The sequence below is a fragment of the Cercospora beticola genome, chromosome 2, assembly GCF_033473495.1.
Source record: "Cercospora beticola chromosome 2, complete sequence".
Lineage (NCBI taxonomy): Eukaryota > Fungi > Ascomycota > Dothideomycetes > Mycosphaerellales > Mycosphaerellaceae > Cercospora > Cercospora beticola.
In genome coordinates this window covers 204,060-224,891 of record NC_088936.1, presented here as the reverse complement: position 1 = coordinate 224,891, position 20,832 = coordinate 204,060, and the positions used below count along the sequence as shown (strand labels likewise).

General features: G+C 51.9%; 10 protein-coding genes across 10 annotated transcripts; 5 read left to right on the top strand and 5 right to left on the bottom strand.

Annotated features, from left to right (window-relative positions):
- Window positions 1-203: 203 nt before the first annotated feature.
- Window positions 204-1,148, bottom strand: RHO25_002239 (uncharacterized protein; the record flags this gene model as incomplete). The annotated part of the gene is made up of 1 exon (XM_065602205.1): window positions 204-1,148. The coding sequence occupies one exon, from the start codon at window positions 1,146-1,148 to the stop codon at window positions 204-206; it is 945 nt and encodes a 314-aa protein (XP_065458277.1).
- Window positions 1,149-2,800: 1,652 nt separating this feature from the next.
- On the bottom strand, window positions 2,801-3,508 carry RHO25_002238 (uncharacterized protein; the record flags this gene model as incomplete). Its single annotated transcript, XM_023594890.1, has 1 exon — window positions 2,801-3,508. One exon carries the CDS (start codon window positions 3,506-3,508, stop codon window positions 2,801-2,803), a length of 708 nt encoding a protein of 235 aa, XP_023459077.1.
- Window positions 3,509-3,560: 52 nt separating this feature from the next.
- On the bottom strand, window positions 3,561-4,509 carry RHO25_002237 (uncharacterized protein; the record flags this gene model as incomplete). The annotated part of the gene is made up of 3 exons (XM_065602204.1): window positions 3,561-3,699; window positions 3,845-4,073; window positions 4,200-4,509. The coding sequence occupies 3 exons, from the start codon at window positions 4,507-4,509 to the stop codon at window positions 3,561-3,563; spliced, it is 678 nt and encodes a 225-aa protein (XP_065458276.1).
- A 387-nt stretch (window positions 4,510-4,896) lies between these two features.
- Window positions 4,897-5,605, bottom strand: RHO25_002236 (uncharacterized protein; the record flags this gene model as incomplete). The annotated part of the gene is made up of 3 exons (XM_023594892.1): window positions 4,897-5,148; window positions 5,217-5,364; window positions 5,427-5,605. The coding sequence occupies 3 exons, from the start codon at window positions 5,603-5,605 to the stop codon at window positions 4,897-4,899; spliced, it is 579 nt and encodes a 192-aa protein (XP_023459081.1).
- A 1,896-nt stretch (window positions 5,606-7,501) lies between these two features.
- Window positions 7,502-8,795, bottom strand: RHO25_002235 (uncharacterized protein; the record flags this gene model as incomplete). The annotated part of the gene is made up of 2 exons (XM_023594893.2): window positions 7,502-8,350; window positions 8,406-8,795. The coding sequence occupies 2 exons, from the start codon at window positions 8,793-8,795 to the stop codon at window positions 7,502-7,504; spliced, it is 1,239 nt and encodes a 412-aa protein (XP_023460129.1).
- Window positions 8,796-10,981: 2,186 nt separating this feature from the next.
- On the top strand, window positions 10,982-13,100 carry RHO25_002234 (uncharacterized protein; the record flags this gene model as incomplete). Its single annotated transcript, XM_023594894.1, has 4 exons — window positions 10,982-11,174; window positions 11,240-11,923; window positions 11,975-12,395; window positions 12,449-13,100. The coding sequence occupies 4 exons, from the start codon at window positions 10,982-10,984 to the stop codon at window positions 13,098-13,100; spliced, it is 1,950 nt and encodes a 649-aa protein (XP_023459040.1).
- A 229-nt stretch (window positions 13,101-13,329) lies between these two features.
- Window positions 13,330-14,635, top strand: RHO25_002233 (uncharacterized protein; the record flags this gene model as incomplete). The annotated part of the gene is made up of 5 exons (XM_023594895.1): window positions 13,330-13,584; window positions 13,636-13,907; window positions 13,962-14,026; window positions 14,088-14,177; window positions 14,232-14,635. The coding sequence occupies 5 exons, from the start codon at window positions 13,330-13,332 to the stop codon at window positions 14,633-14,635; spliced, it is 1,086 nt and encodes a 361-aa protein (XP_023460128.1).
- A 279-nt stretch (window positions 14,636-14,914) lies between these two features.
- On the top strand, window positions 14,915-15,542 carry RHO25_002232 (uncharacterized protein; the record flags this gene model as incomplete). Its single annotated transcript, XM_065602203.1, has 1 exon — window positions 14,915-15,542. A coding segment is annotated over one exon (628 nt), but the record flags the coding sequence as incomplete, so codon positions are not given.
- A 2,300-nt stretch (window positions 15,543-17,842) lies between these two features.
- On the top strand, window positions 17,843-19,031 carry RHO25_002231 (uncharacterized protein; the record flags this gene model as incomplete). The annotated part of the gene is made up of 3 exons (XM_023594896.1): window positions 17,843-18,626; window positions 18,696-18,859; window positions 18,927-19,031. The coding sequence occupies 3 exons, from the start codon at window positions 17,843-17,845 to the stop codon at window positions 19,029-19,031; spliced, it is 1,053 nt and encodes a 350-aa protein (XP_023460127.1).
- A 103-nt stretch (window positions 19,032-19,134) lies between these two features.
- RHO25_002230 (uncharacterized protein) lies at window positions 19,135-20,127 on the top strand (the record flags this gene model as incomplete). Its single annotated transcript, XM_023594897.1, has 3 exons — window positions 19,135-19,366; window positions 19,417-19,674; window positions 19,967-20,127. The coding sequence occupies 3 exons, from the start codon at window positions 19,135-19,137 to the stop codon at window positions 20,125-20,127; spliced, it is 651 nt and encodes a 216-aa protein (XP_023459041.1).
- Window positions 20,128-20,832: the final 705 nt, after the last annotated feature.

Here is a 20,832-nt window from a genome sequence, read left to right as displayed (position 1 = left end):
AGTTGCAGCGCAAAGCCGTTGCAGGCGCTAGTGATCGAAGTCGCATCAACGTTCGAGTCGGAAGGCGCAACTGGAGCAGAAAGTCGCGTTGCCGCAAGTGCACTCCACGAGAGGAGGCTTGCCGACGCTCGAACGGCGCAGACGTGACGGGAAGCCGCGCGAAGACGAGCAGCCGACGTGAGTTGCATTTCGGCTGGCCGAACTCAGTCTTCACGCTTCACGTCGCGTGGCGGGCTGCCACTGTGTTCTGCACTATCATTGCTAGACTCGATCTTCCGAACAAGATAACGCGCATAGCGCCATTTGAGACTGCTTGTGGATCGATCGCTCATAAACGCCTGGATGGTCCTCCAGCGTATGCCATATTTCTTGACGAGACTCAAAAGCGTCGCGTCATCTTCTGCACTCCATGCACGTCGTAGCCCTGATTTATGCGAGTGAGGCTTTGTGATTTGGGCTTTGGAACAATGTTTACCATAGCGATACCATAGCTCGCGTACAGTGCGACCCAAGATCGATGCGATCTGTTTCCACTTGAGACCTTGTTCATCTCGCAAGTGCTTCATCTGCTGAATCTCGGCAGCACTCCAAGGCGCGGAAGCAGAGCCTGCGGACTGACGACTGAGATGCGATCTCAGCGCTCTATCATTCGACAGGGCCACGCCGTTGCGACCCTCCTTGACACCAATCTCTCGCCAAGTCAGGCCAGCTTCCCTGTCAGCGCAGATTCGGTCGATGTCAGACTTAGTGAGTGGCGGATGGAACTCGCGCTGGCGAGCAAGTTTAACCAGACCAGCTTCTCGGAGTCGATGCAGACGAGCGTGTACCTGCTCGATTGTCTTCTTCGAGGTCGCTGAAAGCTTCGCGGCGATGTCGCTCACGCTTCGGCCGTGGTTCATCATGCGAATGATAACCTCATCTTCTGAGGAAGAAAACACTCGACCTTTGCTGGGAGGGCTATGCGATCCGCGCAGGCGAGATGTCCAACGAAAGCGTTTAGCCACTGAGTGTCTGTCACGGCCCAGGCGATGCGCGATGCTGGCAAAAAGAGTGCCACGCTTTCGCTCGTGTAAGATGTAGTCATCCTCTTCTTGAGTGAACCACCTTCTGGGCCCTCGAGATACTGACTTCACAGTCTCGGCTTCCATAGCCTCTTCTTGAGCGTGGCCGTACCAGCGTGCTATAGACGGACACCGGATACTTCTCGACTTGGCAAGCGGGTGAAAGACCAGGAGGCATTGCACCCAAGCATTACGGCACCCTACTGCGCCACTTCCCACTAGTCGCAAGGAGCTGTACATGGGGATGCCCTCTCAAGTCCGCAACACCGTATCCAGACTGCTGTATTGGCCCGTCTGCCATGTGAAATGGAGGAGATGGAACTCACGTTGGAAGTCGCGTGAAGTCCGACGCGGCGAGACCCGCGCTAAGCAAGGATGTCATTTCGGGAGTTCTGGACGTGCATTTGCAGTTCTTCTCGCGCCTCCACCTCCTTCCGACCTTCGCAACTCACATCACATACCGCATTGCCCGATGTCTTGGGCTCAGCATTGCTGCTGCAACAGAGAATGCTGCACGCCTGCGTGAGATGGTTCCCGCTATTCCGAAATCTCGGCATCGGTCATGCCCGTCCCGTCTGGCATCCCGGTCCGTTGCCACTTTGCCGCCGCTTCGCGACTTTGGAGGCAAGAAAAGTCCCCTCCGTCAACATACTCGGAACGGAAAAGCAACGATCGGGACCTGATGAAGAGTCTCAATCAGCTCAGATCTACCGGTTTTACTCTCCCGCTGAAGATCAACAGATACTGCGGCGTCGCAAAGAAGGCGCGTTCTACAGAGCCATAGGCGCTGAGCTTGGAAGGTCTGAGTATGCCGTTAATGCTAGGTATAGAAGATTGGTCCTATTGCATGGCCACGAAGGCGAGGTGAAGAGAAAAAAATTCCCACGGCCAAGTAAATTTACGGCTGAAGAGGATGCTCACATCATTCGAAGGAGGGCAGAAGCAGCAACATTCACTACAATCGCCAGCGAGTTAGGCTCTTACTCACGGCACAAGGTGAACACTAGATGGCGCGACCTATTCGCATCCGGCAAAGCACGTGGCACTTCGCCCTTGAAAGAGCGCCCTCGACCCTTGACTGATGGCCAATACAAACAAATTCTGGCACTCAAACAGAAAGGCCTCAAATGGCGCGAGATTGCGAGCCACGTGCAACGGAAAGTCGGAGGCCTCCAAAACATGGTCTATTACAGGTCACTGGCAGAGAACGCCCCCAGTACTATACTTAAGCGCTGGACCGATACAGAGACCGCCACGTTGATCCGGCTGCGCGAAAAGGATTCCAAGTCCTGGTCTGAAATTGCAAATGCGATGAACCGCTCATACAAGTCGGTGGAAAGTCAATACGACCATGTTCGTCCACGTGTTAGTGGCTCCGTTCGTTGTAGCCGCAATCCCTGGACGAAAGCCGAGGACGAGAAATTGCTTGAACTCGTCAAACAGCATGGAAGGAAGTGGTCTTTATTTGGCGGCCTCATTGGGTCTCGCACTGTGGACGCAATGAGGAGGCGCTATGATTGTCGACTTGAACACTCCACTGTCTCCACGCCCATTCACGACACTGGAGCAGGCAATGAAATCGAAAGCGAACGATTCGCATGTTCCCATTGATAACACGTGCCTGGAATGCCATGAAATCTCCATCCGATGGCTACCTGTAACGGGACCATGACTCAGCATTCGTCCGCTTTTACGAAATATCGCAGTGTCTCAGACTTGGTTTACGGCACTAGTGTGCTCTATGCCTGGCTCGACGTGGTGTACTTCAAATTATATCTGCGAGAAAACTCAGCAGCAACCTGATCCAGCAAATCTCGAATTGCCTTGTGGAGTTCCGGATCCTGCAACTCGGTCGTGCCTTGGGCGACTTTCAATGGGAAAGTCGTGACGATCAAACTGATCAGGTTTGAGTCTTCCGCGGTTATCTGCGCTTTGGAAACCAGGACAATTGCAGAAACCAGTTCATGAAGTGTGTGGGGCGGACGAAGGGCAGTCCTCATGAGGAAACTCCTCTCGCCTAATCGCTGGGCTACACGAGCAAGGATCAGCTGTGCGCCAGTATAGCAGCTGAGAGCTTCTCCTAGTCTGGCGTCGTAAGGATGCAACTCAGTGATGAGCTTGCACAAAGCAAGGAGATCCAACTTCCTCAGGTCGGGTTCTTGGGCGATTGCGGGATAGGTCCAAATATGGAGGTTTTTCCATTTCTCCAGGTCCCAGATCAAGCATCTGACCCTATATGCCAGTTCAAAGGCTTTTTGAACGAGAACATATCGACTCAGTCCGCCTTTCGACAGATTTTCTGCTGCAGCCAGCACCCCCGGAATTTCAGTCAGCGAGTCGAGGAGCATGTCCAGTATTGTCTTGGGCGGACCATCTCCTGAGAACGGAATATTTCTCCAGTCTGCCTCCGCTAGAAAGCAAGGCGTACGATCAGCGACACCGATCATGAACTACGGCGGTCTCAGCGCGTTGACTTGATTGGCGGACATCCCGGAAGACTTACAATGTTGATCCTGTAATACCGAAATGTCTGGTGCTCGATACCAGAAATGAAACTTTGGGGTCCTTTCGCTTGTATGAGGCGTGCAACGCCTCGAACGTGGGCATGACTAGCAGCAGGATCCCGGCCAGCAATGCGCTTTGGGATAGTCAGACGAAGAAGCCAGTACTCATCACTGCAAGTGAACGTACATCGTAAAAGGATATGATCATGCAAGTGTGCAAATAAAGTGTCGCTCCAGCTGGGGCCTCTCAGTAACGCTTGCAACCGCTCGATAACGAACAAGTAAAGCTTGGTGGCATGTTGGGATATTTCAGGATGCTGCAGATCGTTCGCGCAAAGTGCGCTAGCATTCGCTTGCAGAGCTGTACTTATGAGCGAGGGAGTTGACGAAGACACTGCTCTGGCCATGACGAGCTCAATCCAAGGACGTTCAGCCGGCCCGCCGGACTTGAAACGACTGAGGAATTGCGACAGAATGGCAGCATTTGCTTGTGCAACAGGAATCGGGCCTCTCAAAAGAGTATGAGCATGCACAGCCATTGAGGTCTCTCGATCTGAACCGGTTCACAATCAGGATTGCATTAGTCCCGATCCTCCTTCGGCATTTCTTTGGGTACTGACGCAACCACACCCACCTCGATATTGTGCAGCGAGTACCTCGCTTTCGCGTTCCTCGCATGCTGATGCGAGAGGTCGGAGTTGTCTCCTCTGGCCTGATCCTCCCGACAACGCAACTTGAAAAACGTGCTCGACCGGCTGCGTTGTACGTTTTGGGACGCGTTTGCGAATCGTTTCGAGCCGGGCATTGGAGCTGACTTTGGCCGCCTGGGCGCGAATCCTCTTCCGATGAGCTAGCTTCTTGTCACCTTGCGAGGGTGCACTCTTTGGTTCGGTTTCGACGAAAATCCACTCCTGGACAGGCTCGAAAGCATTTTGCGAAGACATTGTGCGATGATTTCGTACAAGAGTGTGTTTAAGGCGACTTTGAGTCTGCTGAGCAAAGTCGAAGACGGTGTGCCGCGCATGCTTGGGCCAGAAACGTGACGTCGTCCTACATGTTATAGCGTTAACCATATCTGGAAAGGACTTTCCAGATACAGCCTACTGGCATTGTCTTAAGAGTTTGCACGGAAACTCACGCAGTGCCAATGGCTTAGGAAGATCTTTGATTTGTTGAGATAAATGATCATGATTATCTACATATGCTGTCTGAAATAGGCGCGCGCTGCCCAAGCCGCTGATCAACATCTAGCATCACACCGCCAACAAACATGCTTCGCAACATGCAATGGTTCTGCAGGTTACCTCCCATCCATAATCTTACGTGCAATCCTAATTCAACACATTAAAGATATCGCCAATAGCAGGAACCAGCAACTGCAAAATCGGCTTGAAACCAGGCAATCTATCAATCCCCAAAATCTTAGGAATTCTCGGAGGATTGATCGTGTTTCCTGCAATATCTGTCGGAAGCATGATATACGTCGGCAGAGATGTGATGAGGCAAGTCTCTGGGTCGAATTCTGCAGGGACGACGATTCGTGTTCGGACTGGGGCTTGTAGGACTTGGAGGACTCCGAGGGTCTGTTCAAATCAAGTCAGTATCGCGTGTTTTGAGGAATATGGGAGTGGTGTTTGTGAGATCGACTTACCACAATCGCATCAAGAGTCGCTGTGCCGTTGTCTGCGGCGGAATATCTGCCTTCCACGTATCCGAAGGCTTGTCGAACGGTTTGAGAAAAGGCTTTGACTGTTGTTGAGTCAAAGGCTGGGGAGATTCCGGGGAGGCCGTTGATAAATCTGAAAGAAAATTGTCAGATGTCAGGGTTTCTCGAATGACGATTCGTTCGCATGATGCCTACAGGAATGCGTCGCATTGTGGTGCAAGTGGCATGCCATTGATCAATTGCACCGACTCGAGGCCGACCGCATTGAATGCTCTGACAATGTACTTCAGTGCATCGATACGTTGTTCTGGAGGGCAATCGGCCACGACTCCGGATGCGAGCGCAAGAGCTGTAAGTGCGTGTGAGAACTTCATGTTGATCGAAGAGACGCTGATTTCAAAGCGGAAGTGTTTTGCTGTCGCTATTTGATGCCATGATCACTGCAAGTCGACTGCGCTTATATACCACTTCCTCACCATTATGCACCAATGCTGAGTGTTGCGCTGGTGGTAGGACTTGGCGTACGTCCTGGCAAAAACCGCCTCAGAGGGGTAGATCACTGCTCGAAGGAGAATATGCAGGCGCTCAGGATAGCTCGTGCGGAAGTGCGTTGACATGTCTCCTAGCGAGTGGCTTCTGGAAACCGCAGATCTCTACTGGATGAAGACTGCGCAGCACCCAAATATGGTTAGTGCCTGGAGAAGAGCTTCGTGTTCTCAGCGTGAAAGTTTCATTGTCCTGCAGGAAATCGAAGCGGCTCTTTGGAAGCGTGTGGTAACTGGTAAGAGCAACAGAGAACATACGGAAGGTCCGATAGGATTGTCTATGTGCTGGCAAGGATGGAACGATTGCAGTAGTGGCTACCAGAAATTCAGATGGTTCGTCAAAACTCTATTAGCATATATGCAGCTGCAAGACCACGATGTAGCAGGAGCCAATCGTTGTATGGTGGCTTCCTGCGGGCTTTGTGCCACACAGCTGCCATCGCATCTGATTGCATACCAACATGCTACCGATAATCTCATGTTCGGAATGCCCGAACGTTCAGACGTCGCGATGGCAGACTCGTTGACACAACGGAAAAGGTCAAGGTATCACCATGTGGTATACTCTGAGCCTGTTGACAAGGTGAGGGAATTAATGCCCAGAAAGCGCGGCCTAACTTAGCTGCGCTACTGCAAAGGATCGCAACGAAGCATCTGTTTATTCACAGCAATTTCCATGTCTTATGGCCGGCCTACTGCAGAACAAGCATATATGACATAGAAATCCAGCGAAAGGACGCCCTCATCATCACTGCTGTGCGGGTCGGTGGCTGTATGGGCTTCGACCACATCGCAACCACAACGCCTCTTCATCATCGTAGGATTGCGTCGGCTGCATTTGCCTACTCACGCGGTCTCAGTCCAGCCAGAAGCAAAGCCATCAGGGAAGGCTAATCGGTGAGCTTCATCTGTCTTGCTAGTTCTGTCGACGATGCATTGTGTAGGATGGGCCTCGATAGTATACTCCTTACGTGTGACCTAGTGTGCCACAAGCTGAGTAACCCGCATGCCAACATTGCCAAGTGAATCGGAGACTCCGGTCGTATACATGTTGACCTGTCAACCGCTTTTATGGAGTGACCGAAAAAAAAGGTGTCATAGCATGTAAAGCTTTCATCAACGTCAAAAGTGATTGAGGAAACTGAAGTAGCGTGTGGTGTGGAATTTCCGTTTACAGAGCGTGACATGTAGATCTTGAACGGTGAATGTCATTGTGCGGCAAAGTATGAAAGTGCGTCGGCATTAGTGCCAATAGCCTAAACTAGTATCAGAGCTTCGAAAGACGTGTTGAGACTGCTTGGGGCCCCCCAAGGTGACCTGAAAGGCCGGCTCTACCTCCGTTAGCCTGCACGACGATCGAAGCACATACTGTAGTCAGAAGCTCGATCGTAGCTGATCGAACAAGACACAGCTGGGCAGAGAAGCTTGTTTACACGTCCAAGCCCAATTCATACTTCGTAGCAGAGATGATACAGCGCAAGACTTTTTGAGCAAGACGCGGGATGAGGATAAGATCGATTCCGAGATTGGACTATTCGAGATTATTCGAGCTTCAAACACTATCTAATGCCAGATGTGGATCATTGAGCGTCTCAAGACCTTCATTACTGCCCAGCTGCTCATAAGTCATCATGTACTGTTCCTTCTACATGACTTTGGTCATCAGGTCTAAGATCCTAGCAAAGAAGTGCCAGAATCCTCCATTGGACTGCAAGAAGAACAACGTTACTCATAAACATAACAATATCTCTCTCCATCCAACGTAAACAGACCCTCTTCAATCGTCATCCCTTGAAAACCATCATTGACACCCAGGTCAAAACGATCATCTAGTCTGGCCTCACGACTAGGTGGGAAATTCAAGAATGTCAAAGTCCCCGCAATCTCCTTCCACTTCTCGCCCTCATCGAACAGATGCAGGTTCTGCCAGATCCAGTACACTCGATCAACTTGTGCATGATGTAAATAGAACCACGGGTCTCCAGGCGAGGTGTAGAAATCTCCACCAGGATCGCCGCCGACGGTATAGTGCCCTGCAGCATGTGCGCCATAGAATGGCCGAGGAGGAGAGAGCGCAAACGGTCCTTGAAGGACGTTTTGGAAAGTCGCAATATCAGGAGAGTTGGCCAAAAGCGTCGTGACATTGTGATCAGAGGCGCCAGAGACGGCTTCCACAGACAGGTCGCGGCGCAGGCAACGAGGATTGTAGCCTAGGCCATTTGTCTGAGGATTGGGTGTGATGAATGTGGGGTCGTAGCCGGCAAGACCGACAGGACCGAGGGTGACGCTCATGTCTTTGAAGGGGCCTTTGGTGACGCAGCCACCGCCTCCAGCTGGGTTGATACCAGTGACGGGAGTGGTTTCGTTCGAGAATACAATTGGGATCTTGGCGGGTTCGAAAACACCATTTCCGCCAAGAGATGTATCAGAGCCATCGAAGATTGGAGCGTTGATGACAGAATTCGACAGGCGTGCCCAGTTTATATAAGGTTGATAGCCGCGGTATCCACACTCCTCACGCAAGGCTTTCTCATATGTCCAGACGAAATATCGATGCCAAGTCAAGAAGTTGCCCTACCATTGCTGATCAGTGTCAAGGCTAGTAGCTTATGCAAGAGTCGAGACAAACTGTGCTATGAATCCTCAAGGTCTGATTGACGTGAGTGGCAGTGAAGTCATCATATCGGCTCTTGGCACCTGGAGCAAGATCGCCACTGAGTGCAGGCTTGCTCTGGAGACATTTGACAGCCTGGATATATGCTCGCTTTTCGTGTGGTCGGAGCGTGTCCCACTCCTTGCGTCGGTAGGCGGTCTTGAGAGAGCATGTGTTGTTTGTGACGTTGTGCTTCACATATCTCTGCAGATTTTGCCAGCCTTTGCGTGCGAGTGCATCAGTTCCGTTGGTTGGCCCAGGAATCCATTTCTGGGGCGGATAGGTTGATGGTGGTCTGTATGAAGGTGGTGGCGCGGCGATTGCTGTCGAGAGCAGGAGCCAGCAGGTAAGAATTAGTGTATACATTACAGCGACAGTAGATGGGAAAGGGAGAGCCGTGATCTACAAACAACGTGGCATCCACGTTCCTATCTGCTGCTACTTGTACAAAACGTCGCGCCGCAGGATTCTAAGCCCTCTGCGAAGGAAGCGTATGAGATGTAGGTATGCGAGGTGCAGACCGGTCCTAGGAACGGCAATGGCGGCAGCGAGCACGGCTCGCTGGTAAAAGCGCATCTTTTCGACAGACGGATCCAGTGGAGTGGCGCACAACGAGAGCGCGGCTGCTTGGCGACGATGATCAGCTCAGACCATGGCAGTACATTATACTGCATTAAGCGTAGTCCGGAGCTAAAGTGAGCCACATGCAAAGCGAGATGTAGATCGGCCTCAAGTTCGCGGAGTATGGGGAAGCCGAAAATTGTTATCAGCAAGCAGTGAACGCGGCAGGATGTCGCTGCGATCACGACAGACGGCGCGAGGTCTAGAGGGAGCTGGTCGAGTGGGAAAAGGCTTGAGGCATTCTGGGATACTGCTTGGGACAGGCACCTGCCACCGCTTTGGATTTGTTCCTGTCAGCATCCATGATTAGGCAATTGGGGGCGCGATTGCGGCCTAGGAGCACATGAGCGGCAGTTCTGGACTTCTCGTGCACATCGCCCGCATAGAGAGGAAGGATTTCGCATGGGCATTCGGTCAGGTCATCATGCGGTGGGACATGAGTCCCGACGTCCTTCCTTTTCTAGCTCTAATTCTCCGAACTTGCAGGTGCAGCACCTTGCGCGTTGCGAACATCAAGGCGGTCAAGCCGGAGCTGAGCTTTCATTGTCAAGGCTGAGACTGATCAGCTGTAGAAGGGTGCTGATTGTGGACACAGTGGGGCATGGCGAAGAAATGTTAGCCAAAGGTGCGCTCGTAGCTTAGGATGAGCTCTTAGCTTTTCTTGGCCGGCAGTGGGGCTTGAGGCGAAGCAAAGGATCAATCCTGTAGCACACATGAGAGCGCATGCAGAGAAACCCGTTTAAAAATTTTGAAGGGCGTTGCAGAGCCGGACCCGACTGAGATGTCGGATCAAGGTCGCCAATTCTTACAGAAAGTCAATAGGTTTTTCCGGTCGAGGTCGACACATCGTTGGTTTGCGAAATTCCTTGGTGCAGGTTGCAGGTCATATTGCCTCAGCCGCATATCAAGCTGCTCGATAGTGCCGCATGCCGGTCGTGGGTAGCACCGTGCAATATCTGACGGGAGTACGGCTACGTGGGGTGCTGTGATCAAGGTACTGTAGACTCTTGGATCCAAGGGCCCTGTACCAATGCGGTGGTTCGCACTGCATCTGCACATGGGACACGCCTGCTGATCAGTTACGTGCATTGCGCATGTCTTTAAGATCTAGGCATGAGCTCACCATACCACGAGCTGGCTTGACTGGCATCTCATGCGTGCGTGCCGGGGTGCACGGCTGCGAAATCAATATTTTCGATCCTCCTGCTCTGCCCAATTGGCAGGATTTCATGCTTGCCGCTGGAGCCGGGCACCTCTGCCTTTGCTAAGCGCTTCCTTCTGTATCGATGCACCAAGTCACTGCGAAGCGGAAGGCTGAGAGGAGTGGGGAAGCCCTTCAATGCAACACTTCATCCACCGCGTCTCGTTACGTGTGAAGATGTCGAAGCGAAATTCCAAAAAGCTTGGTTCCCGCGGAGAGCTGCATGTTGAGAATCAAGCATTAGATATGACTGTTGGGTCGATAAAAATAGCTTCTTGCATCCCCTCGCTTCATCAGCTCGCTTCAGGCACACGTTGAAGATTCCCAATGCAGTCCGGCGGTCGAGTGTTCCGCGTCGAGAGCTTGAAGATGGTACGCCTACCAGATTGGTGCTCTGAGGGAAGCTGGTCTGTAGAGATCGTTGTTCGGCACTCCGCCATCAGAACGTGGGGATGTGAAGTAAAGAGAGATGAGAAAACATCGGATGAAGTCTTGAAGCTGTCGAGTGACCAGCAGTAGTGGTAGTGGCCACAAGTCGTTACTCCCGGCGGCAGCTGCCGAGCGCCCGCGGCGAAGTGAAACCTTCTGTTCTTTCTCCGCAAGCGCTCGGAGAGAGCCCTCTTCTCGCCGTTCTTCTCATCAGCAAAGGGCTCAACACTCCCAGACTGAATACCTACCAGAGCTTGTGCTGGCATCTACTACGACCCAAGCTGCACGGTAGAATACATCAATGCAGGTATCGCCCTCTCGATGCGCCAGCCAGCTCAGCGTCCGCACCGATACGCAGCCTGCGAGCCTTGCCGACTCTCGAAACAATCATGTGACCATGGCAGACCTCCTTGCGCTCGCTGTGTACGCAGAGGAAAACAAGCCGATTGTCATTATCGAGATCGGCCATTCAAGAGGAAGCGCCAACCCGAGGCGTCAGATAGCGGCCAAGTCCGAACGACTGCCGAATCAGACACACTACCCAGCGTCTCCTTGCCAGTCGCAGACGATCCAGAGCCGGAGGAGCAGCAGCAACGGTATGCTGGCTTCATTGGCGCTTCGAGCCATGCGACCATCTTTGACGAGTTGGGCCGCGAATCTGGAGAGGACCCAGTCAGCACATTGAGCCAGCAACAAGTAGCAGTTCCTTCTCCTATCAATGCGCCTCCCGCTGCTGAATGCGTGACAGTTATCGAGCACCTGCTTCATGACATTGATCACAAGGCTGTCTCTGGTCTCATCCATTTCTGGTTGGCAAAAGGCACCAGCATGACTCTTGCGGCCCCATTACTTCCTACTGCCATAGATCTTACACTGCAGGCAATCTCAACTTGGCAGGAATCCGCATCTGATCTGTGTGCACATTTGCACAAATTGTCTTCAGCCCCTTTGACCAATGAATTCCCGCTTGATTTTGGCTGCTTTACGCATGAAGTCTTTGCGATTCTCCGCTGGGAAGGCATTCTGTTACTGCTGATCGCAGCTGGCCGTGCTGTGATCGACATCCATCATTTTCCTATTCTTTACAACGACCGCAAGGCTCGTCGAAAACTGCAGCAAGACTTTCTTTCGTGCGCTGAGCGCTGCCTGGAAGCAGCGCTCTCACGTGATTGTGCGAACGATCTACTACTGATATGTCAGTTCGAGACCTGGATCTTATATACTATGGTCAGAGGTGATCAAAGTAGGTTCTTCCGCGTGGAAAGCAACTGTGTCGACTCACTGATTCTTTTAGATTTCGACTCATGGCGAAAATTAGGTGATGTCATTAGTTCACTGTTATTCCTGGGCTTGAACGAGGAAGTTCTTGCTGGTCTAAAGGTTCCTGGCTGGCTAGCAGATCTCAGGCGAGCCATTTTCGCAGTGACATACGGAGCAGACAAACACAATGCAGTGTTCACCGGGCGACCGCCACGCCTCAACAGGAATTTCTGCTGCTTCCAATTACCCTGCGGTCCTGTTGGCAGCACGCGCAGTGTGCCTGAAGAATTCGTGGAATCTGGTCGCTACACGTTATCTGACTTGCCTCTAGCCCAGGATGCCGCACTGGACAATTCCAGCGCCATAAGATGGATGGCCATCTGCGCGCTGCTGAAAGAGGAGGCTCTGGAGCTTCTGAGACGTCCGAATTGCCCCAATAGAAGTCAAGCTATTGAGTAAGTGCAACGAGATACCCCTCTCTCTCAAGCAAGTACTAACCGCGCTCCAGCACTTTGATAACTCAAGCCATCAGCCTCTGGAGCCGTCTTCCTGGGCATTTCAAGATTACTGATACTCTGCCACTGCATGATCGACATACGCCCTACGAGTTGGACTTGGTGCTCGATTGCCGCCTCCAGTACCTACAGATCCTTTTTCTTTTATACGGTGGTGCGCGACGCGATGGACCGGAAATCCAGGGAGTGTCGGAAGAGATACTGTCTCTCGTTGTAGATGCTGTCATCTTGCGGGATCGTGTTGTCAACTCGGGAACGAGTCTGATCTGGAAGGTGTCCAACTTCGGCCTCAGAGCAGCGGGACTGATCGCGCTGTCGCTTCTGCGCGTCAGACGTGGTACCTTGGTAAGACCCTTGGGTAAACGTGCCGTCCCAGATCTCTGCGTCATCATTCGAGAAATACAAGGTGGCGGGTTTGTAGCTCAAGGAGAGCCAAACTACGACCTGTTGTTCCGTGCTGCGTCAAGTATCCAACGATTACTGAACCAGATCATTCCCGACCTCAGCTCTCCTGCGCGCGCCATTGATTCAGAGCAGCCTGTCCCAGCTCAAGACAGATTGCCACTCCTGGACACAATGCTTCCACTTGATACGTGGGAGACCGAGTTTGGGTTCTGGCAATGGTTAGACGAGCAGCCTGTCTGAGTCTACAGACCTCCATGTTCGATATCAGCCGAGCTTCAGAAGTAAGAATGACTTGGCTTTCTGCCCAATGTAGTATCGGACAGGGCGTGCTTACGCCGCACCGAACCCTGGCCTCTCTCCGATCGGACTTACGCTTATAAATCGCTCAAAGCATCCGAGCTTGCCCAGATACCTGAACACGATCGAGCCTGTGAAAGAATCACTGTTATCTCCGATCAAATATTTCAACATGGCAGCAGGTTTCACAAATATCCCAATCCTTGACCTCGGCGAGGCAAGAGACGCCAAGACAAAGCCAGCATTTCTCGCAAAGCTTCGCGAGGCAGTCCTAAGTGTGGGGTTCTTGTACATCAACAACACTGGGATAGATCAGGCATTCTTCGACCGCGTGTGTAAGGAGGGAATCCAATTCTTCGACTTGTCGGAGCAAGAGAAACTCCGCATCGAGATGAAGAACCAGCCAAGTTTCTTGGGATATTCAAGAGTATGCACGTAGTAAATGTTCACATCGCCGGTGATATCTGACTGGCTATAGCTCGGAATGGAAACGACTGCCAAAGCTGCGGACTGGCGAGAACAGCTGGATCTTAGTACGCCACACGAGCTGAGAAAAGACACCGAACCATTGTACTACAATTTGTTTGGGCCAAACCAGTGGCCGGATCCAGACATGCTCCCGGACTTTCGTGAGGTCTTTGAGACGTATATGGAGAGACTGAGCGAGATCAGCATGGTCTTCACGCGGCTGATTGCGGAGTGCCTTGGGCTGCATGCTACTGCATTCGATCAATTCTTCGATGAGAATCAGTATGTCTGCGATGATCTAGCATGCGGATGTGATTGCGCTGACTGGTGTGATAGGCAGCATAAATTGAAGATCGTCAAGTATCCTGATCATGGAACAGGAAGAGGGCAGGGTGTAGGACGTATGTTCTTGGCTTTTGTTCGAAGGAGGAAACAACGACGAATGCTAACTGGATTGAATAGCTCACAAAGATTCCATGCTATCGTCATACCTGCTCCAAGCTTCGGATCATAAAGGTCTGCAAGCACAGAATAGCAAAGGACAATGGATCGGTATTACGTGCCTCGCATGTTGGTCTAAGTGACCCTTCACTAACATGTCAACAGACGTTCCTCCAATCCGCGGCACCCTCGTCGTAGCTATCGGTCAAGGCCTCGAAGCAATGACAGACGGCGTCTGTACAAGCACCACACACCGAGTACTCTCCCCAGAAGAAGGCTCCGGCGCTCGGTTCTCGATACCTTTCTTCCAGGGCGTGAGCTATGATGCACAATTCGAATCAATGTCGGTTCCGGAAAGTGTGAAGAATCTCAAGAAGGAAATTTTGGAGAAGGAGGGGCAAGTGGTAGATCAGAATATTGAGATGACGTTTTTGAAGGGAAAGTGGAAGCATTTGGGAGAGGCAACGTTGGCGAACAGGGTCAAGAGTCATCCTGATGTTGGGGAGAAATGGTATCCAGAGATGTTGAAGGCTATTCGTGAGGAGCAAGCGCAGGTGGCTGTGGCTTGAGAGTGAGGTAGTGGCGCAACGTCGTAACAGCAATTGTTGAATCAAGTGGAACGAAAGATTGCTGGGCGGACTCGTATGCTGCCAGTGTAGCAAGCTATCAAGCTGCGTTTCTGCGCCTGAGTGTAGATCCCATGTTCGGCGTAGTGAGTTACGCCGATCTCGGCCTGTTCACTACGCCGCACCTGCATATTAGATAAATACCATGGCGAACGGCAAGTCATCAAATCAAGGGTTACCTTTTTGAGACGAATCATCGTTGCGAAATCTCCTTAGATCAAGATGTCGACCCCTCAACAACAAACAAGCCCATTCCTCTTGCTTCGCCCGCTTCTGCTCCTGTCCTACTCCATCTCCTTCCTCCCACGGACGATCACCGAGCTCCTCAAGTCAGGCAATCTCAAACCCTTCTTCAGCCTCTCCAGTTTCGAGACCCATCATTTCGCCACCTTCTGGCGCTGGTTCGGCCCTCGCTCACGCCAAGATGCCGAAGCTCATGTCCTGCCTCTCCTTCGGCAAGCCGCATCTGGAGTCTGTCTCGACATTGGTCCCGGATCTGGTCAATGGCTTTATATGTTCGCTAAAGCGTCAAACCCCAGTATTACGAAGATCTACGGAGTCGAGCCGAATCCTGGTATGCATGCCGAGTTGAAGCAGAATGCAGTTCGAAATGGATTGGATTCTGTGTACGAGATCTTGTCGTGCGGAGCGGAGGAGTTGGGCGACAAAGGGGATCTGCAGAAGGAGAGTATCGATACGATTATTACGGTGCAATGTATCTGCAGCATTCCGGAGCCGGAACATGTTATTCGGAGTTTGTATCCTTACTTGAAGCCTGGAGGCAAGTGGATTGTCTATGAACATGTTAAGACGCCGTTTCAACGTGGATATCTTGTTGGGTTCTGGCAGAGTGAGTTTGCTTCTAGATCCGCAGCTTGAAGAACTTCGTTTTGTCTGACGTTCTGCCAGGGTTCATCAACATTTTCTGGCCGCATCTGTTCGGAGGATGTGATCTCACTCGGCCTACTGAAGAATGGCTTTTGAGAGCAGGAGAGTGGTCGTCGGTTGACCTGCATATGGGTGAAGGTGAGGGACCTTACAGCACTATACCACACTCCATTGGTACTCTGGTGAAAGCATGAGTGTCATGGTACGTCGGGCCAAGGACTTCTGTGCCGTCAAACGCCAAAGTCAGCGGGTGTAATGCTGGAAGATTTGGCGTTGCGGCTCGCATCGGTCTGATGGATGTGTTGGATGAAGGAGGCGCGATTTTGAAGATCGATATGTACCAGCTTGCTGCCTCAGGCCGCACGCCAAGGCTCGTTTTGCGGCGCCGACCATTGCGAAAGTCGACGTCACAGGAGATCGGAGCAGCGACTGCACGCCATCCACAATGCACGCCTGGCCCGCCCAACGCACTGTCCAAAGTCGACAGCAACCAGGTACGCTTGAAGACTTCCAGACGCCAGACAGCCAGGTTTCCTGCTTACTGAGAGGAGAACCACTGCGCCGAAGAAGCGGCGACCAGAATATATTTATAGAATTGGAAAAGAAACACGGCCCGCAACGCAGCCTGCTCGATATAGACGAAGAAATCAGCGTGTTAGGTTTAGACAAATAACAAGCAATCTCTTTCCTAGGATTGTGCAATGCCGACTGTGCTCGCATTCGCAATCGGCGGATCTCGCGCTAATGAATGCGGATGTCACGGGTAGCATGCGGAGTCAATCGGGGTCTTGGAAAGTGTTCTGAGGAAAGTGCTCCTCTCTAACCCCGACTCCATGGTAGTAGCGTGTGTGTCTGTATATCGGTGGGATCTTGGAACGACAGTGCCCAACCCCGAAATCTCCACAGACCAACCGTGCTTAAGCTGGATAATTCCAAGCCCCACAGATCGTTCTCTCGAAGTCGGCGAGAGCGCACCACAATGAGGCTCAGCGCCGAACTCTGCACCTGGACAGCACGCGACCACAGATACAACACGACGGAGTGCATAGCTAAAAAAAGAACACTCAGCCTCAGATAGGAGTCGAAGCAGTGTCTAGCGAGTCTGGAGACGCAAGCACGCCAAGCTTCAAACCCATGAAAGCGTGGCCTGATCCATACACCCAATCGCATCCGCAGTCAACGACGTCTGCACCACATGGCAGACGAGGTGACATTCTATGCCGAAGACGACGTGATGAGGCCGATCGCTTGTTTCGCAACACGAGTAACGCTAGACTGCGCCATGCCACGCGGTCTCCACAAAGATCGTCTTGGCAACCCTTGCCCTAGGGTGCAGCCTCCCACACTGAGACTCCAAATGGTTCGACGCCACAATCGAGCATAGCATCAGAACACCAGAATATCAGTCGTCATCGCCGCCCCAGGCGCTTCTTGAGACAATGTGTTGGTCAATCAAAAGCAAGCCTCGAATGTACAAGATCTGTCTCTCAGCACGGACCGGTTCACCCGACTTTTCTTCATCTGCCGTGCAATGCTTCTGTCAACTACCCTACATAGTTTCACGCGGTGCCGAGACTAGAGGACATCAATACAAGACCCCGGAATAGATTACAGTCTTCTTGGCAGACATCTTAGCTAAACGGCTTCGAACCTCAGGCTTCGTGGTCTGTGCCTGGAATAACCAACACATACGACGGAGTCAATGCGGCTGTTTCCCACCAATGTCTGCCTCATCTCCCGTCAGAAGCATCCATTATGGCTGGCAATGCTGTACGCACAGGCTCTTTGCGGGAGATTCGTGCCAGCATCGCTAAAAGTATACTACCAGATGTACACGCGTCGTCGTCCAGACCTTCATGGCTTCGATGGTTACTAAGGCTCATACACATTTGCCATTAACGCAGTCATGTCGTGGCTCGAGCGCCGGCTTGGAAACGGCGACGTTGACTTTGGATGGTGCGGCACACTTTCGATCGTAAAGCTCTGATCATATCCTTGGATCTTTGTAGACACCAACCCCAATGAGAGCTTTGCACCTGACGCGGTACTTGAGCTTGGATGGTTGTAACAACGGTGATCAAACGATCTCTGCGCGCCCCTTACGCGAAGCAGAAGTCTATTCATGGGGCAACCACGGGCTGTTCTCCCGCAAAGGCGCAATACGATGTATGGTTATGAGCACAATGTCTCGCAGGCTTCTATTGCAATGTTCTCTCACTGACCAGATCTTCGCCTGTTGAAGGTGAATTGCACTCTCGCATCATGGAGTCCCGACGTTTGTCACTCATTTTCAAAGCCGTACCGATTCTCTATCTGGTGTATCTCCTCCATCTGGCCGTCAAACAGATATCTTTCGACCACTTCCTTGGCTCTTCATCCATCTCATTCAACGACTTCCCCTTTGAGTACACCACAGCACTGCAGCAATCGACTGCCGACCGGCAAAAGTTGCAATACGACTATACTTCCTACCCTCCATCCCCATCCCCCGACTACGACATTCCGCCTGCGATCCACTTCATATTCTTCGAGAACCTCTACGAAACCCATACTGACCGCACCCTCATTCCCTCCATGGGCTCAAAAGCTCCTGAGCTCTGCCAATTTCACAACCCAAACTTCACCATCACAACCTGGAACGCCTCCGCCTCCCGCGCCCTGCTCGAAACGCATTACCCCTGGTTCCTCCCGACGTACGACTCCTACCGCTACCCCATCCAACGCGTCGATGCTATCAAATACTTCATCCTCTACCACTTCGGAGGTATCTATATGGATTTGGACATCGCCTGTCGGCGACCCCTGACGCCTTTGCTGAGGTGGCCTGCATGGCTGCCGAAGGCTACACCCTTGGGGCTTAACAATGACTTGATGGCCAGTCGAGCGAAACATCCGTTGATGGAAAGAATGGTGAAGAGATTGATGCCGAGGAATAGGTGGTTGGTGTTTCCGTATGTGACTATCTTTTGGAGTACTGGGCCACAGTTTGCGAGTGACATGGTGAAGGAGTGGTGGTCTGCAGGAGGGGCGAAGGGAACTGATGCTGGTGAGTCTCATGCTTGCATAAAGCTCAATCTTCACGTCCACGATACGGATACTGATGTCATGTCGCTAGACATTGTTCGCGTCCTGCCATTGGAGTTCTACTCGGAAGAGTACACTTTCTTCGGTCACAGCCCTGGTGGCACGTGGCACGAAGACGATGTCGCAGTTGTGCTTTGGCTCGTCGATCGGCCCTTGCTCGTTGTCGGACTGGCAGCTCTTGCGCTGCTTGCTTGTGTGTCGCTAGGACTGTATCGACGCCGGTCGCGACGAAGAACGCTTCTGATGAAATAAGCATTGCTAGTTGGCACAAATGATACCCTCGCAAGACCTTCAAGATGTGCATGCAATTCTCGATGCACTTCAAGCGGACGACTTGTACGTGAAGGATCTCGATCTCGGTCATTGATGCACCGAGTCATGCACGTCGCCATCAGCTCCGACTGACCCATTTGCTACTCCACCAAATTGATCAACAAGTTCTCTGTTGCGGTTACGCCAGTCGTACAGACATGTCAACCACTACCACAATCACAGAGGCTTCCTTTGACGCCCAAGTTACAGTGCAAACTGGGCTTAATTATAGCAAGCGGCAAACCGAAGCACAATCTCGTGCTCGAATACCCCAATTCGAAGATAAAGCAGAAGAACGGAAATGGCAACTCGAGCAAATGGCAGCAGCATTCCGCATCTTTGCGAAACTTGGCTTCGCAGATGGCGGCAGCGGACATATTAGCGTGAGAGGTATGTATGTCTCCTGTGCACGATACATAATCCCGCTGACTTGTGTCTAGACCCAGTCGTAACGAACACCTTCTGGATCAATCCATATGCCGTACACTTCGGCCTTCTCAAAGTATCCGACATGGTCCATGTCAATGAAGAAGGAGTCCGTATTGGCGGAGCAGATCTACCAGTGAACGCTGCTGGTTTCATCATACATGCTGCCATACATAAAGCACGACCGGACATCAATGCTGCTTGTCACGTACACAGTCCGTATGGAAGAGCCTGGAGTAACTTTGGACAACCGATTGACATGCTTAACCAAGGTGAGTATCCTGCATTTTCAAGGTGGGCCATGGTAGAAGCTGATCTCTTATGCCGATTCCTGCATGTTCTACGACGACTTGGCGGTGTACGAATGTTTTGGCGGCGTAGTGTTTGCAAAAGAGGAAGGCACCAGGATTGCAAATGCTCTAGGACCTAAGCACAAGAATGTTATTCTGAAGAACCACGGTCTCCTGACGTGCGGCGGCACCGTGGCAGAGGCAGCTGCATTCTTCATCGCACTTGAGCGAGTTTGTTAGACGCAACTGCTAACCGAAGCTGCGATTGCTCCAGGATCGGCGGGAGCATCTTCTGGACTGCAGAAGACAATCGTTGGAGACGAGGAAGCCGCGTACACGAAGACGGGTACTGGCAACCCGGAGGTGATGTATATGCAGTTCGTGCCCGAGTATCAGATGATGCTCAAGGAAAGTGGTGGCAACTTCCTCGAGTGAAGGCGTGAGTCGCGCCCCCCATTTCTGGCCTTGCTGAAGCAGCTCTGCCCGGCGAATTCGACCGGCGTAGAGGGCAGAAGGACCACGATGCTGCTCTGGCATTGAATCACTTTAAGATCTCATGTTTCACCTGAGTCCGTGCTCCCATCAAATGTGTGCTCAATCCCACATTTGACAGGAATAAGCTGGAGAAAGAGCACCTAGTGTGTCATCAGCGCCATGCAATTGCCGCTGAGCACGAGACATTGTTCTCAGGACATGAAACCGTACCTTTGATCTCCGCGACACAGTTTGATTGATGCCATCGGCACTAACCGAAATCTCAAGGGAGAAACCACAGCACTGCCCATCTCTGCGAATTCCTCACCGCACGTGCCAGCACGACCTGTGTTGATTGCATCCGGCACTTATTGGCATTACAAGTCCCGCGGTGAACTCACATGCGTGAACTCAAATCGCCGTCGTGCTTGCTTGTTGTGTTTAGCATCGTACCACCCAAGAGCGGCGAATCGAGAGATTTCCTAGATACAAGTCTGGCAAGATGGTCGAGACCATGGGCACCACCATCATTGAAATTGCTATGTCAAGTAGCACGGAGGGCTGGTAGCCGCATGTGCCAAAGCCCGAGGAAGAATGCTAAGCATCAACAAAAGGTAAGCTGATCTCCCCGAAGAATGACCAAGCTTGCTGCCAAGCGCTTGTACT